Source organism: Aspergillus luchuensis, chromosome 5 (assembly GCF_016861625.1).
Source record: "Aspergillus luchuensis IFO 4308 DNA, chromosome 5, nearly complete sequence".
In the NCBI taxonomy this organism is placed as follows: domain Eukaryota; kingdom Fungi; phylum Ascomycota; class Eurotiomycetes; order Eurotiales; family Aspergillaceae; genus Aspergillus; species Aspergillus luchuensis.
Window position 1 is genome coordinate 3,982,065 of NC_054853.1, and position 16,555 is coordinate 3,998,619.

The following is a 16,555-nucleotide window of genomic DNA, read 5'->3' on the forward strand; positions in this document are numbered from 1 at the left end:
ACTGGAACCATGCGGGGTCGGAGCATTCGATGGCTGCTTGTGACTGAGCTTGGAGCGGGAATCATCCACACGGGCGGAATCAGGGACCATTGATCTCCTGAGAGGAGGAACAGGAACGAAGAAAACTCAGGAGCGGAGCTGAGGAGGGCTCCGAGGAAGATGCCCCTCCCGAGTCAGCAATAAGCAGAGTGGAGGAATCCCGCAGGCTACCGAGCCAGTGCGGATTAGTGATGCGGAAGTGGAGGTGGAGGTGAACCGAACCTAGGATTGGAAACCCCGGCGGCATTCCCCCGCAGACCCGAGGCCGATTGGCCACATCGCGCCTCAGCCACCACGGTTTGTTTCCTGGATAGCGAATCCAGTCTCACGTGGTATATGTATTTCTTGCTAACATATATCGACTACCGATACCATATGGTTCAGTCCAAATAGTCCCGTCTATACTGGCATCGAGGAGCCATCCGTGGCAGATGATATCGTCATCCCCTTTACGATAGTTTGGCACGGGAAAAGCTATTTTCTTGACGAGCGAGTCGAACTCAACACATTCCTCGTCATTGGAAAAGTATCTCTGCTTTCCCGACTCTCGCGACTTGTAGCACTGAAATAGTTGCCGTACAAATCCTTTGTCATCTCCGAGATGGTCCTTGCCATTAACCATCTCAAACTCATCGGCTGAATCTGCAATCAGGAGCCGTTCGAGTGAGGGCAAGAAGTCAGTTGACTGCCAGCCAGACCGAACATCGCGATCCAAGCCAGAAGGTGCAACAAGGACCAGGTGTGTCAGCTTCGAACACCGGCGTAGCCCCCCGATGAATTGCATGGATGTAACATCAACTTCGCACAGGGCGAGACGGCGCAGACGAGGCCATAGTGACCACACCGCTGGTTCATAATCCGCCTCCTCCAGTTGGTCGGAAGGGGTCTCCCAAATGTAGGGTAGCTTTTGCGTATCAAGGCAAAGGTCGTCTGCAGCTGAACAGAATTCCTCTAATAGTGTCAAGCGCTTGAACGCTTCGCGTAGCATGGGGCGCACCTCCAACTCGGGGATTGATGGGTTATAGAAGCGCAGGGGTAAATCAATCACCAGCCTGGTCAAGCGGTGACATAGGTAAAACGAGAGCGTTTCGATGTCTCGCGCAACCGGGAGCCTATCGGGCTCATCCAACACCAGTACAAGGCCAGCTGCAGTACTTTTCTGTACTTGTGCCCCCGTATCATTTGGCCTTCGGTTGACAAGTTCTGGTGGCTCACATTCGAGCAGTTGCCCCAATAACCATTCATCGTCAATCAGAAGACAGTGATTAATGAGAAGTCGTCTTGCGATCTGGCAAGTAAATCGCGAGACCAATGTCAAGTTGACCAAGGTATCGATTTCTCCTGAAAAGTCGGGATACGCCACCGGCGGATCTGGAGGGATGATAGACTCAATAATGAGTTGAATGATTTCGGGCGGAAGACGCATTGGCACCAAGGTGTCCCCGGCGATCTTGTCAGGTATGTCACTATGTGAAGCAACGAATGTTTTATAACTGATATTAGGAGGGTACGATCAACAGAAATAGAGGGGAGAAGTTGTTCAGAGCAAAAGTCGATCTGGGCGAATGTCTCTCATGGATGTTGGCGGGGGGATGCTCGAATCCTTCTGTCCGGCAAGCAAAGTCAACAAACATGTGAAGGGCGTCGTGTTCCCCGGTCGCCGTAAAGCTATATGGGATAAACTGCGAGCATAGCGGGGGATCCTAAACACCCAAGGGACTAAATACGCTGCCTAGGATATTCAACTCGGCAGGAAAATGGCCAGTTGTTGCAAAGATGCCCAGCTTCCTGGAGATCTGCCGGCGTCGTCCAGCCGGCCGATCTTGGCTTAGTGCCGGTACAGGTGATGGCTAAACCCGATCTAGCTTAGCGTGGTATCTCCCAATAGCCACCAGTCCATCTCGTCTTCCCATTTCTATATCTTCTTGTAAATACCTTTCGAACATCACAGTCTAGGTTAAGCTTTATTATTATCGTTATTATTATCAAATCTATTCAACACATTATGGGAACGGCCGTTATCAAGGATTATTTCCTGTCACTGCTCCCCAGATATATGCCGCCCAGCTTCCCATTACAAGCAACACCAAACCAGTGAAGCAGCAGATGGAGATCATCCTGCTACGCTGGTAGTGTGTCACCAGATGATGTTCCCGAAGCTTGCCGATGTACTCAGCTCCGGAGGCCATGCGTCGCTTGCGGGTCCATTGCAGAGGAGCAAGATCCCGACCGATAATGGAACCGATCAGGAGGACGATCGAAACAATCGCGCAACAGATGGCCAGAAAGAGGTAGACCCGCACGGATCGACGGTAGGAATCATCATCAGCATCTTGAAGTGCACCTGTAATGATGCCGATAATAATCGTCATCCTAAAGCCATTGGTTAGTCCTTGGGTTCTCTATGCTCGTTTGGTTGCTAAGGGGTCATACGCGTTATTCATGGTAACCTTTAGTGCGTACGCAGAGCCAAAGACCGACTGGTGCCAAAGAGACGTACGAATGCCGTCGATGATCGATGTTGGACCCAGTGAAACCGCAACCGCGTACATACCGAATGCCGCGGCTGTGCCTTGTTTGGACTCGGCGAAGTTCACCAATACCATGGCGATAAAGATCCCCAAACCGCACACGCATACTGCGATAATCCGTGAGTAAACTGTAGCTCAGCAGCATGAGTTAAGTACTTACGAACAGAGGCACGATGGCCGAGGATGTCAATAAAAACTCCCAAGCAGGGTACAAGGAAGAATCCTGGCTTGGTCAGCGATATCTCTTGTAACGTAAAATCAGTTGGTGACCTACCTGCATATTGGGCTAAAGAGCTGTACCATCCCGCCTTGATTGCATCGACATTGAATCTCTTCTCAGCTAACTCTGTGGCGTTCGAGCTGAAGACACTGGCGGTGCTAGTCTGGAACATTGAGAAGGCGAGGATAGCCCAGAACATCCACGGCAATTGGAACATCTTGCGGAGTTCGAACTTCCTGTTCTTTTCGGTCAGAGTTTCCTGAGTTGCCTTGTCTTCGCGACCACGGAAGTGTTTCTCGCAATAACGATTGAACAGCCAGAAGAAGCAAGTTGCTGCGTTCGTGAAAAGGTTCATGAAGACGGATGTCCAAAAGACCCAAGCGAAATTACCGGTATTCTGTTCAGTGTCAGGAGATAAAAGGCTTTATTGTTGATGGTATGCATACCTTAGCGATGATGTTTGCTGTTGACTTCCCTACAAACCCTCCAATCTGGATCGGTCAGCTTCATTACATGCCGTGTGTGGTGATCTGCTTACTTTGCCAATTGCCAGTTCAAAACCAAGGGTCGAGGCGAATCCATTGCTTGGAGGAAACCACGACGAGAACATCTTGTACTGTGCCGTTTGGGTAGCAATGTCACCCAGGGAGAGGATGATCCTTCCGCCGACCATGAACTTAAAGGATCGAACTGTGGTTGCAGCAGCCACTAGTATGGATCCAATGGTATACACAATATTGCCATAAACAATCATCCCTGTGGCAGATTAGATTTTGCAGACTGTGCGACAAAGGTATGGTATACTTACGAGCACCTCCTACTCTGTCGGTCACAATACCACCCGGTAGAAGAAGGACGGTAGCCATGAAGTTTTCACTGGCTTCGAGTAACGAGAATTGAGTATTCGTGATGTGCATTTGCTACAGCGAAGGTCAGCAATGTCTCCAGAGTTGAAAGCAGTGTGTAATTACCTTCTTCAGAGTACTCTTCATCGCTCCTACAACGCCGCTGCTCCAGTGGGACCCAAAACTAATGCAGGAAATAACAAACACGGCAATCAGCTTAGCGAGCAACGGTGGCGGCCGTTTTCCATCTGCATTGTCCATCACTGTGTTGTTGTCTGTTGAATGGAACGAGTCTGAAGAGGTAGGCTCTGCAGTTGCAACCTCGGTGACTTTCTTGTCGGTCGCCATATTGCAAGGCGAAGGCAGATAAACCACCAACCAGACGTTATCAGGCTCACGATTAGTCTGATGATATAATTTGGCGGCCTTTGTGCAGTCGTTCCTCTTTTGCAATAATACTCAGCAAATTTTCCGTCGCACAAGAACATAAGGCGGGCAGCGAAGAGAGGAATGGATCGACACAGTCTTTATAGGAATGCTAGCAGCAGGGAGCAAGCGTGCTCAGACAAGCTAAAGCTTCTTTTCTCACCGATCGGACCCATGGTGCCAAGGAGATACCATCAGATAAGATGCCCGTGTTTCTCCGATTGTCGCAAAAGCATCCCTTTCAAGGAAAGCCGCCTGTCTTAGGATTGCGATATTAGGCTTGGCATCTGTGAAAACCTCGATTTGCTGGAGCATGTGGTGTGCTAATATTATTGAAGCTGTGGCAGTAGTCTACTTTCATTGGCCATATTCTGCTCATTGTGACTGATTGATAAGATTGGTGCCGTGATATGACCCACTCCACGGACAGGTTCCGTAAGGGAAAAGCCATGAAGGGAGGCGAAAACAATGGGTTGCCAAGCCTGTTCCGCTGCTCGATGATGGTGACTAGGTCTCAAACTCGTAATAGTGCCCACTCAGTGTGCGGATTGCCTGAGAAGAGTGCGCCGTCCGCTCATTTTGCCTCTTCCCCCGACGATCAAAACCTGTCGCAGGCCTGTTGGGATCCAGAGTTCAGGTCTCCGGTCTCAACATGCGTGCCCTGTCATCAGATATCATGTGTGTGTTGATACTTGCCAGTCTTTCAACGCTCGAGCTTTCACCATTCACGGTTCTTGCCTATGACCGGGGACCCTTCCGCCAAGCTACAAACTTTCAGCCTAATTGACGTGTCCGCCATATGCACTCAGAATTTAGTATTAAGGTTAGTTGGAATGCTCCCCACCATAGCACGTGGAATCATCACCAGTCGGAACAAACAGCAGACGATTCTTCACACGTAATTACTTGCTCAGCTTGCTCGAGTGGATTATTCCACCTTCCAGGGACCATGTTCTCGGAGAACTCAACTTCCGAATAGTGGGGACAATGACACAGGATAGGGACTAACGGCCGATCCAGGAACCCGATCGGAAGAATGACATGCAAACGGCCAAGGATACTTGACTGACCAATAATCGATGAATCTGGTTTTTCTCGCTCAGAAGACGGGTAGTGGGTGACATGTCCTTTGTTTGTCCTTCTGATATTTTTCCACATTCAAGACGTTTTCTCTTGATCTACCCTTTCGACAAAGAAAATGTCTGTCGTAGAGTGCCTACTGCTACTAAGAGAATAATCATGACAACATCTGCTGGATAACTCCGGCGAAGTCTTTCACATACTATATTCACAGATCAGCGGTAACTGAAAATGCATCCTTCACTCCAGAATGAGTCAAAGGCACCAGCAGAACCAGTGATGAAGATAGCCCTGCTGATCAGTTCAAAACTCAGCATGATGATTTGTACCGCCATGAAAGACCTGCTATGAAGATACCTTCCAAGTCCCATACCGTCGCCTGCATGATGTCTAGTGAATATATATAGGCCTCAGCAGGGTTCCGTGAAAGATCCCGCTATCTACGGGAGGTTCCATAAAGAGAAACTCTCCCACGCAGGTTCATCCATCAAGGGACAACTCACACCCATATAAACAGCCTCTAAGAGGTCTGACGCTAGTTGGTAGATGCTTATCGTAGCATAACTTTACGCTTCGCAGCCTAGGAATTTCCCATTCCTTTTATAACAGTCGACGCCTTTGTACTTACATTTAAGCAACTTGCCACTTGAACAATCCTTATTAGTTTCTTCGGGCACCAAAGGTCTCCCCTCATCACGCATCGAAGCCCCAGACAAGGAAGGTACTCAATCGTCCTCAAGATGAAGTTCGACCGACCCTCCTCTCCCCTTACCATCGATGGAGGGAGGCTTGTATGTCGCGAACACCTCCTCGTGATCTGCGCTATGTGCTGCGTGGATTACAGCAAGATGAGAGAGGACATCGAAATGTGGGAAGCAGGCGATGACTATAATAACCATGCTGTTCAGGACATCCAAATGGAGGAAGCTGGTGATGCTTATAATGACAACAACAGTTCTACCAAAGCCACCAGAAACGAGAGACAACAACCCTCGATGAACCCTCTATCAATGGAGATTGATGAGCCAGACCGAAAGTCCAACAAGAGACATAAGGGCCGACACGGCAAAGAAAGCCGAATTCAGCCCGTTTTCCCGCAGAGATTCCTCCCTCCAACACCAGAGGATACTCCACGATCACTCTTCAAACCTCTCGTTTTCGTATCGGAGGGCAGGCCTTCGATACGTCGATTCGTTGGAAGAGAGAACCACTACCAGTGCCTGGTATATACAGCTGGCGCTTGCCATGATAATTGGAAGGGGGATGGGAACTATGCCAAAGCTGGCTGGTCTTTCGTATATAGACCTCAGAACCCATCACGCAATATCACTGGTGGGGTTGCTGGTCGCCTTGAGTTGATGGGCCCAACAAGAGTCTATCATCAACAGACGAGAACTCGTGCAGAGCTGCGAGCTGTTATTGCAGCCTTGAAGTATCTGTCTCATGACGGTAATACGTTTGACAGCGTGGTTGTCGCTACGGACTCAACTTATGTTGTCAACAATGCAACACTTTGGATCCGCAAATGGCTTACAAGGGATTGGAAAAATGCTGGTGGCAGACCGATCAAGAATAGGGACTTATGGGAGGCGTTGCTGAAGGAGGTGAGGTGTTGCTATGTACAGGGGAAAGAGGTTCATCTGTGGCACATTGATAGGTTGCTAAATCAGGATGCGGTTAGACTGGCTAATTGGGCGACTGTGCCTGACTCGGCTCCTATCGAGTTCGTGGAGGAGTTTCCTCCTTCGTGGTGATCGATTATGTGGGGATTTTATCTACGGTTCTATCGTAAGCCCTGCTTCTCTGGACGTCAGTTTCGGTAATAATACTCTCTTTTTTTTTTCTATTGATCTGCAGCCATCATTGTAGTATATATAGAAACGACCGGCAATAGCAATCCTCTATTACGACTTTAACATGGGCTGAGCCCCATAAAGACCACCAAAGTTTCCTCGGCAATTTTCCGAGGCCTTGAAATCTCAAGGGAAAGCACAGTGGATGGGTTGGACACGGGGTTTGCACCAAACAACTGCTGTTTCGTAGCGGCCATCATCGTAGTAGTGTCCATAGAAACAACCGGCAATAGCAACCTTCAATGACGATGCTAACATGGGCTGAGCCCCATCAAGTTCACCAGAATTTTTTCAGCAATTTCTCGTAGCCTTGGAACCTCAAGGGGAAGCACGGTGGATGGGTTTGACACAGGGATTTCACCAAACAACTGTTGTTTTGTAAAGCGGATAGAGTCTTCGATAGGTCGAGGATCAGGTTTCGGAAATACGACCTATTCATCCAAAATCAGTAAAAGTGACTTAACAAAGAAGTAGAAATATACCTACCAGCTCACGAATAAGGAGGCTACCTGTGTTTCCACGTCCCCAGACTTCAATCCATCCTTTGACCTTATCATTACGCACCTTGCTCCACTTTAAAAGTATGACATATTGTACTTCAAGTGTGCCGCGTAACCACAAGTCTTTGTCGATTCGGAGACATGGAAAACTTTCGGTCCATCCTGATTCAATCACAACTGATGGTATTCTATCGGGACGGGCGGAAAGGTATAAATCTGGCTCTTTCGACGAAGATGCGTAAGCACCGATAAATATTTCAAATGCTAGATCTTTTCGTCAGAACAATTGAGTTATTAGGTATTCTAAGACTCACTAGTTCCCACACCGAAGGTAATCCTGAGATGCTCTCCTTTCTTCACCGAGCCGTTATAAGCCCAATCCAACATGGCAGACATAACCCACTGTTGATGAGCGTCGTGAAGATATGTCGGCATCGCACGAACCCAGAGGGTCTTCTCCAAAGAATTGTAGCTGACTCTAAAGCAGGACATTGTTGGTAAGCTAATATGTATACTTATCTGGGCGCTTACCTAGATGTTCTTCTCTCGATTTCTGGATGTTCTGCCAGTGTCCTAGCGACGAGCAAACCGTCCTCAGGCTCAACTTCTTCGTACGTTAACTCAGTATAGTTAACCGTTGATGGAACAAACTTGACGATTTCAGCGACTAACTTCTGGGCTTTTGGTCTCGGAAGCTTGACACTGAGGGGTGGCTCCGGAGAAGGAGAGCGTGAAAGAACCCCTGGTGCCATGGTAGACGAGGTAGACATATTCTGAATAGATGATAGATGAAACGAGGTAGGGAAGGTGGATGGCAATTTTCTGGGGAGGGAAATAAGTGAGGGTAGAAGGAAGGAACAAGTTGCTGGATGAGGTGGGAAGTCTGTCATCATTGCCTGAGGTTTAGAAGGCAGTCAAGTACATCACCCAACTGTAACCACTTCACCATTCACTTTTGGCCCTATACCAGCAAAGCGAGTTTCTATCAATACTGAGGTTTATGTTGTGTTCTGCAAAGGCCTTATGCTGCACTCACTATTCGCTACCAGTTTATATTGCTTTTGTAAGGAGACTCTATTGTACGCGTCCCATTTCACGGTCTAAAAGCTAACATAATACTAGCCAATACCTTTTGATTGCGGGGATATCTCAGTACATCTGTGTTCGACGACAAAAACCGAACAGATAGCGAAGTTCTGATAGAGATTGTCAGATGGCTCGCCCAATTCTTCTCCAATAAGGTTGTTCTGAATGGCATCCTGTATCTATATCGGACCATGTATAACCGGATGCCCGGCTAAGCCAAAAAAAAAACCCTCTTTATGCTGAAGAAGCAATGTGGTAAAGATGCTTTGAGGAATAGCATCTTAGTCACTACTATGTGGGATCGTGTCGACCCGGCCGACGGTGACAAAAGAGAGAAGCAATTTATCAACACCCCAGAATAATGGGGAGATATGATTGCAGCAGGCCCACAACACCATTGGCATGACAATACCTATGAGTCCGCAATGCTTCTAATTAATCTCTATGCGGCTTCCCATTCAATCAAAGAGAAGAAGCTACTCGCTTTTCAACATGAAATGGCAAAGAAAAGAAAGCCTTAGATGAGACAGACGCTGGAAACGCCGTTGAAGACGCATTGACCAAGGGACAATCTAGATGGAGGGAGAGCTCGATGAGCTTCGGGTAATGATGAAAGAACCTCTCACAGAAGAGGACAGAGAATCCGCCGAGATGCTGCGCCAGAACACTGCGGAGATTAACGCCAAGTTTGCCGCCGCTGAAAGGACACAACAAGACTTGAAGGTGACCATGGAGCAAATGCATTGTAAAGGGCTGTCGGCTTTCAGGAGTATTATTGAAGCACAACGCAGGGAGAATAGGATGATCAGAGAAAAACTGGGCACACTTGAGGCATTACAACATCAAAATCCAGTACGTCTTCCGTCGCCCCAGTGAAATCGCAAGTCTTGTCACCCCGTTCTGAAGAGCCTGGTGCCCGAGATCCCAAGCTCGGTGCTGCTCAGGCTCATGTGCAGGAAATGGAAAACGCGCATGATCAAGGAAGTCTGGATATGCGTGGGCCTAGGTATACGTCTGTACTTGAGCAGCTCGAACCGCATCGACGAGAGCTGCTAATTGAGCAAAGCAATATACGGAGTATGGGGCAAGACCATGGACGGCGATACGGATGCGATCTGTAACCGATGTACTCCGGAAAGCTTCTCGCGCAGCTGGAGGGTTTGAGCATGTAAGGGTGAAGGCTAAACGTGGTTCAAGTTATGATATTTCACGCAGGGTTGATTATCATGTCTTTAAAGTTACATTCTCTCAATCAAGGGATGATCGTGCTCAAGTGTCAAAGACCCGAGGACGAAGCCATTCACGTTCTGATACTGGCCTACCCTAAGCACTGCAACCCAATAGTTGGCATTCCCTTTCCTCTCCGCCTCATCCAAGGGAACTACGATATGTATTCACATAAACCCTGATGATTCTCTCTTTACTCTCCGGATATCACTGCAACCGATCACTGATATATTGACTGTGCGCTGATTGAATGGCCAATTACTTCATTTCCTATAATTATTCATTGCCATTCTCTGACTCGGGGAGAGATATAAAACACTGCTTTTGTCCTTCGTAATCTTCCTTCTGCATTATCCCCTCAACTTAGATAACTTAATAAAATATAAAGTATTGGTCTTTAAAATAGAATAACCGGTCCATTCTTCCGAAAAAAAAAAAAGATTGTCTAGCACTCCCGAAAAGGTTTCTATTATGAGTATACCTGGATACTAAGTCGCCGAACTGGGCAAGTTGGGAATATATTCAATACATCTGAATTCGCCAAACTGCCTTAATGATGTCGATGAAAATATATATCCTATCGACGAAGCCCAAATTGGGTTTGGTAAGGGGGCTTCCGTTTATATTCCGGGTTGCTATGTGAAGCCCCAATTGACACCATGGACATGTTCCAGATATAAAGAAACGACGGGAAAGGTGAGTGCAGTCTTCCTTAATTGCGTTTCCACTTTGCATTCCCATCTTTTTTTTAAATACTCTCTCCCTTCCATACCGTCTCTTTCCCTTTTCGCTAATAATAGAATACCAAGTCCAAGACGTTAAACGAACACTAACCTTGCGTAGGTGTATGGATCACCAAAATCTCTTATAGTAGCCCTATGGGCCTATATTGACTGCTCGGTGGGCCACTGTTAAAAACAGTCTCGGCGTTTTGCTGGTTTCATCTCACAATTGCTATCCAGCAAGCCCAATGGGCAGCTCAATGGGCCAACCTTGTTGAATAGTTTAATTATGAGTGAATATGGTGTTGTCATTCGGCACACTTGATTCACTTCTAGTAGATCTTATGGACCGCTGAGGTTCCGTCGTCTCAGAGTGGTCTTGTTCTGCCTTTACCAGCTGGCCCAATGGGCCGTTGTCTGTGCTGCTGGGCCATTGCATATAGCAACTGTACGTTCTCTCTTCGCAGCGTCGATAATTCCGTACGTGGCTAATATAAGACTTTTATAGTACTTGAGTTTGTTATGTTTCCCGAAAGAACATGCATGTGTTGCCAAAGGAGGGATACGAAGATTGTAAGAAAAAAGGCACCGTTAATCCATACGAACAAGTACAACACTACGGTGTTAAAAACCGGAGTTCCTTCAAAGTGCGTGGGAGATAGGTTACTACTTTAACCCGTTACTTCCCAGTAGCGGAGATGTTCGGGCAAAGTCTCGAGAAGCAGAAAGCGATTTTGGACCATACACTGGTATTAAAGAGTTATAGCTCTCGATATTGCCTTGTTAGATATTCTTAACGGGCATATGCTTCTGTGCTACATAGCGAAGTTCAGCCGAGAATGTCAGTGGGATGTGGCTCACAATACTAACCCAGGAAGGATTGTGCACAACGATCTGAAGAGTACAAGGTAAATCTTACGGACATACCAGCATTATTACAACTATGGCATGCATTCTTCATTTATCGCAGCAGAATTACTATCTGTTATAAGAAGGACTAAGAGGGACATCCTGGGGGTGTCAGATATCGACAAATCTGGCAATAAACAATCTGCTACCCGACAAGCAAGACAGGCAATCAGATACGCTTTGTATGAGGATGATGAATTCAAAGCATAGACATATATAAGAATTGCTACTGGCACATAACAACGGGACGATATGATAATATCATCGAAACAGGCGAAACCCGCTATTGATTGTTAGAGCGTCGAATCATGAGCAAGACGAGATGACTCGGAAAATACTCAATTTGTTCACTGCTAAATGGAGTAAGAACCGATTGGAGATTTCGTTTGGAAATTGAGATGGGAGAAGACGTTGACAATCAATGCTTCCTTGAAGTGGGTCATCTAACGACGGAGACCCAGAGGAATACCGAAAGAAGAAAAGCCTGAACTGAATCTTTGGAACTAATTGTCTTGAGGGCGCTCAATATTACCAAAGCCCATCAACGAATTTGTTGAATGACGAACTCTAGGAGATAGGAGCGAAAGGTTTTTCTAGATGCAATGGGTATGACTACCAGCGACACGGATGAAGTGCTCCTGAAACCCCTTCACATGGCCACAGCTTACGGCAAGATACTTGATCCTTAAAGACAGAGACTACCACAAATTAACCTTACGTGACTCATCGGAGCTATTTGATGATCCAGAGAGCCCTGAAGATATGTCGAGATCACTGCTCACTTTCTACAAGATATCCTGGCTCGAACTACATCAGTTTTACTTACTAAAGGCAAGCATTGTTCTTTGTACGGCTTCAACGACGGAACGAAAAAGCTTTAGTCTATAAGAAGCCTTATTCGAGAAGGCCACACAAATAAATGAAAGCATTTGCACCAATCCGCTCATTACTTTCACTAATCATTCAGAAAAGTCATTATGAGCGGAAACGTAGCCCAGCTCCTCCCTACAGTCACATCAGTCTCTCAAGATGAAGCTTGTCCCATGGTGCGGCTCTCCTTTTTTGAGCGACTTCATATCGCTGGAGTCCGTCACATTGCCTAACCATGCAAGACCGAATGCACCCGTCCATTACAGCTTCTATAAGGAAAACAAGAAGTTCTTCCTTCCCGCATAAAACTTTAGTAAAAGGGCTATCAGTGATGAATCAGCTTCAAGTCAATGACAAGGAATAGAGCGGTTCATGACACAAAGGTACAACGTCGAAACTTGATAACCTCAGAATATCTCTGTCAAGGAGTCCGAAGTCCGGAGGCTTAGCAAAGGCACGTCCCTATCCAACCCAAGTATATATCCATGGTAACGAACTTTGAGAGAACTGTGCGCGGCCAATTGCCCATCCAGAGATGTCCTATGATCTCATACTAGGCGGAAGACAGAAATCACTGAAAGACCCTACATGATATATTTCAGCTCAATGGGGTTGATATCATGAGCGTAGATGCTGCAAGCGGCGCCAGATACCTATTGTCATACATAGTATGAACATATATCTATCAGGTGACCAGATAGATGCGATATATAGTTGTTTTCGCCCTAGCGGTTAGCGTACTGGCAATATTATATCGACAACTGGCCCAGAATGTGGTAATAAGCTCGGTCATGTTGCGCTTACGTATCTGCCGAGGACGAAATCTTCGGGACAATCTCGGGGGTCCCAATGATGGAGGACTGTGGCGTTTTTACTGTTACAATCTGGCTTGTTCTCGAGGGATGCAAATTGCCATTGAGTATAGGGCATACTGATTCCTACTGACCTCTACTACTTCGCAAAATATCTTCTAAATGAATAACCGAGTATCAGTTATCTATTGATTATTAGTTAGACTCGTATTGATTAGTGCTACACAATAAATATATCTCATCTAAACAAGTCAGTAGGTGCTGCCGTGTAGCTAACGCCTCCGACTTCTCGAGTCGTCTTTCCAGTTTCAGGCATAAGTGTTTCCAATTAATTCGGGGCCTAGGTGTCTTCACTTCATGGAAGATTTTCGTGCTTATCCGGGAGTGCCAGAAGTCATCGTCCAAGGTTAGATGGAGGGCTCTTTGTACATTGATAACTGCCTGAGAAGGCAGAAAGCCGAACACCATATTCAATATTTCCCATGGGAGAAGCAGAAGCATAGACTCTCGGACCTTCGGAGTAACCTTCGGATGAGGCTGAGAAACCTTCCCTTTGCTTCTAGTTCGCTTTTGAGTAGTCTGCTCCAGCGCTGTTTTAACACACTCTGTCCGGACCGGGTCTGACACAGCAGTAGTTCAACCATTAGTCCACTCAACAAAGGCAACGATGTGTTCAAGAATCTTGCACAGAAGGAATGAATATAAAACTTGCATATCTACCTCCTAACCACTCGTCTGGCATTCCACACACCCGTCTCCACGAGTTCTCCTCATGCCTCTGTATTAAAGCTAGCATGAGAACCTTCAGGTTCTTGTTCGCAATATCGCCTAGCTTGTGGTGCATGAGCAGTTCCCAGCACCGTGCGTGGACTGGATATCCCATCCAGTCATGGGAAATATCGTCTTCATACTCGCTCATGAGGGTGTGACCATCGTCGTTCACAACCGTAATCATGGGCATGACCACCTTCCGCCTTTCCTCACTTGTACGAGGTTCGTAGATCAAACCATCAGTCTTCTTCCAAGGTACAAAGAAGGTGCCATAGTTTGTTCGTGGTATGGTAACGCCGGATATCTGGCACCCATCGTTTTTAATGTTGTGTAGAACTGGCGGGTATTTATGTCAGTAGCAATCAAACCTCCAGAGAACTTTTTCTCGGCCTCCAGCGGTTTCCCTGGCCTTGGTGTTGACCTCACGCAGTAAGTACTTATGATGGTAGGTAGCAGGTTAGCTTACTCATCCGACGAGGCATCCACCACCATGACTGATCCATGCTATACATATCCAAATTCTCCACTTTTTGGGCTTTGTAGATACCGTTTTTGGGATTTCCAAAGGGGAAATCATTCAGGTCGTGTTCGTCTGGTGCATATCTTTTCAAGTAGAACGCGTAGCCGCAGATATGACATTGTTGGAAATAATCATCATCTTCTCCGCGGAAATCATCCGCATCGTAGTGGCCACTGCTATGTTCATCGCCAGAGGAAAAGAGCAAAGAGGAGTTGTTGGAGACAGAGTCTGGGTCTGGCATTGTTCTTGTGAAAGTATTTGTATTTGATTATCACTTGAATGCTGATTGGGTTAGTTAGCGGTAGGGAAAGTTGGATTGTTATAACGATTTTGTTGATATCCAGAGTAATGGTGACATAATAGCGGAGATTTTATCAGAGCTTATGAACTTCCCTATACAGGATAAGTAGTTATGCTATCATGATACTATCAACAAGCGGGGTGTTCTGACAATAGGATCAACCATGGCAATACCACCATACCAGCTACCCATCCAGAGCATCATCGCCGGATATAAAGTCCATCCCTTATTCTGGCCTGACAACCATGGCACCACCCGGATAAACGGTCCACTTTTCCGATCCATCAGTGCTCAAGCACCTGCAGATTCGGATATGCACGCCATTTATTGATCCACCAATAATGTGAAATTCCCGACCTCATCCTGTCCCCCCACGGCCTACAGCAGCTGTGCTACCCCCACGCGGGGTATGGGGGTAGTTGCAGCTGCTATCGTTGGAGATATAGAAGCTGTATTGCGTGGGGGTGCTACATAAATACTATGTCTGTTAAGTAGCTACGGCGTCATTGCAAAAGCAAGCTCATTGCTAATTCCAATTGTCCAGAAACATGGCTCCCATCAAGTCTATCGAGTACTTTCGCGTCAAGCCGCGCTGGCTTTTCGTCAAGGTGACGGACAACGAAGATAAGTTTGGTTGGGGTGAGGCTACGCTTGAGGGACATACACAGGCTGTGGAGGGGGCACTGGATGAGATTATTGGAAGGCTTGTGGGTTATGAGGCTGAGTATGCTTCCTCGATTTTTCGGATCTTATCTCGTTTTAGCGCTAATGGAGTAGTGACATCGAGCACATCTGGCAAACTATCTGGCGGCTGGGATTCTATCGCGGTGGGCCGGTTTTCATGTCCGCCTTATCTGGCATTGATATCGCATTGTGGGATCTGAAGGGTCGGAGGTTGAACGTACCGGTGTACCAGCTTCTCGGAGGCAAGGTTCGCAACAAGGTGCAGGTTTATGCTTGGATTGGTGGTGATCGACCCAGTGATGTTGAAGTAGCTGCGTAAGTCACCTTCCCACTGTTCGCGTTCCAAGTCTAATAGTCCCCAGCAAGGCACGTCTGGCACAGGGTCTCAAATGCGTCAAGATGAACGCGACAGAGGACATGAACTGGCTTGACTCGCCATCTGTACTAGACTCTTGTATCGAGCGCATCAAACAGGTCAAGGCTCTCGGTCTTGACGCTGGTCTCGACTTCCACGGCCGTCTCCATCGCCCCATGGCTAAGCAGCTCGCGAAAGCACTTGAGCCCTACCGTCCTCTGTTCATCGAGGAACCCCTGCTCGTTGAGCACCCAGAAGCTATCAAACAGCTTTCTCAACACACAACTATCCCGATCGCCTTTGGAGAGCGTTTGTATACTAGGTGGGATGTGAAGCGGTTCCTCGAGGATGCGTCAGTGGACGTGCTACAGCCGGATATCGCGCATGCTGGTGGAATCTCGGAAACAAAGAGAATTGCGACCATGGCGGAGACTTATGACGTGGCAATTGCGCCGCACTGTCCTCTTGGTGAGATCTACCCCTTCTCATCCTTCATCTCGTGAGCCACGCATGTTAACCGACTTGTCAGGTCCAATTGCCCTCGCAGCTTCAATGCAAGTCGCCCTCTCGACTCCGAACTTCGTCATTCAGGAAATGTCGCTCGGAATGCATTACAATGTTGAAGCCGGTGACATTGACCTCACAAGCTACCTAACAAATCCCACGGTTTTCAACATCGAAGAGGGGTATGTGCCAGCGCCCACAGGAGCGGGGCTGGGAGTGGAGATCGACGAGGAGATGGTGCGTAGAATCAGTCGGGAAACGGAGCCATGGCTACCGAAGGAATTCTATGGCGTCGATGGG

At 47.3% G+C, this 16,555-nt stretch overlaps 7 protein-coding genes across 7 annotated transcripts; 3 read left to right on the forward strand and 4 right to left on the reverse strand.

Annotated features, from left to right (window-relative positions):
• Positions 1-364: 364 nt before the first annotated feature.
• On the reverse strand, positions 365-1,465 carry AKAW2_51300A (uncharacterized protein; the record flags this gene model as incomplete). Its single annotated transcript, XM_041691215.1, has 1 exon — positions 365-1,465. The coding sequence occupies one exon, from the start codon at positions 1,463-1,465 to the stop codon at positions 365-367; it is 1,101 nt and encodes a 366-aa protein (XP_041544721.1).
• A 595-nt stretch (positions 1,466-2,060) lies between these two features.
• Positions 2,061-3,983, reverse strand: AKAW2_51301A (putative MFS transporter; the record flags this gene model as incomplete). The annotated part of the gene is made up of 8 exons (XM_041691216.1): positions 2,061-2,412; positions 2,473-2,677; positions 2,731-2,793; positions 2,845-3,187; positions 3,237-3,281; positions 3,329-3,546; positions 3,599-3,710; positions 3,762-3,983. 8 exons carry the CDS (start codon positions 3,981-3,983, stop codon positions 2,061-2,063), a joined length of 1,560 nt encoding a protein of 519 aa, XP_041544722.1.
• A 1,898-nt stretch (positions 3,984-5,881) lies between these two features.
• AKAW2_51302S (uncharacterized protein) lies at positions 5,882-6,895 on the forward strand (the record flags this gene model as incomplete). The annotated part of the gene is made up of 1 exon (XM_041691217.1): positions 5,882-6,895. The coding sequence occupies one exon, from the start codon at positions 5,882-5,884 to the stop codon at positions 6,893-6,895; it is 1,014 nt and encodes a 337-aa protein (XP_041544723.1).
• Positions 6,896-7,245: 350 nt separating this feature from the next.
• Positions 7,246-8,264, reverse strand: AKAW2_51303A (uncharacterized protein; the record flags this gene model as incomplete). The annotated part of the gene is made up of 4 exons (XM_041691218.1): positions 7,246-7,425; positions 7,481-7,758; positions 7,809-7,972; positions 8,026-8,264. 4 exons carry the CDS (start codon positions 8,262-8,264, stop codon positions 7,246-7,248), a joined length of 861 nt encoding a protein of 286 aa, XP_041544724.1.
• An 892-nt stretch (positions 8,265-9,156) lies between these two features.
• Positions 9,157-9,636, forward strand: AKAW2_51304S (uncharacterized protein; the record flags this gene model as incomplete). The annotated part of the gene is made up of 2 exons (XM_041691219.1): positions 9,157-9,432; positions 9,487-9,636. 2 exons carry the CDS (start codon positions 9,157-9,159, stop codon positions 9,634-9,636), a joined length of 426 nt encoding a protein of 141 aa, XP_041544725.1.
• A 4,157-nt stretch (positions 9,637-13,793) lies between these two features.
• On the reverse strand, positions 13,794-14,652 carry AKAW2_51305A (uncharacterized protein; the record flags this gene model as incomplete). Its single annotated transcript, XM_041691220.1, has 2 exons — positions 13,794-14,227; positions 14,358-14,652. The coding sequence occupies 2 exons, from the start codon at positions 14,650-14,652 to the stop codon at positions 13,794-13,796; spliced, it is 729 nt and encodes a 242-aa protein (XP_041544726.1).
• A 608-nt stretch (positions 14,653-15,260) lies between these two features.
• AKAW2_51306S (uncharacterized protein) lies at positions 15,261-16,254 on the forward strand (the record flags this gene model as incomplete). Its single annotated transcript, XM_041691221.1, has 3 exons — positions 15,261-15,436; positions 15,490-15,711; positions 15,759-16,254. The coding sequence occupies 3 exons, from the start codon at positions 15,261-15,263 to the stop codon at positions 16,252-16,254; spliced, it is 894 nt and encodes a 297-aa protein (XP_041544727.1).
• Between the last annotated feature and the right edge of the window lie 301 nt (positions 16,255-16,555).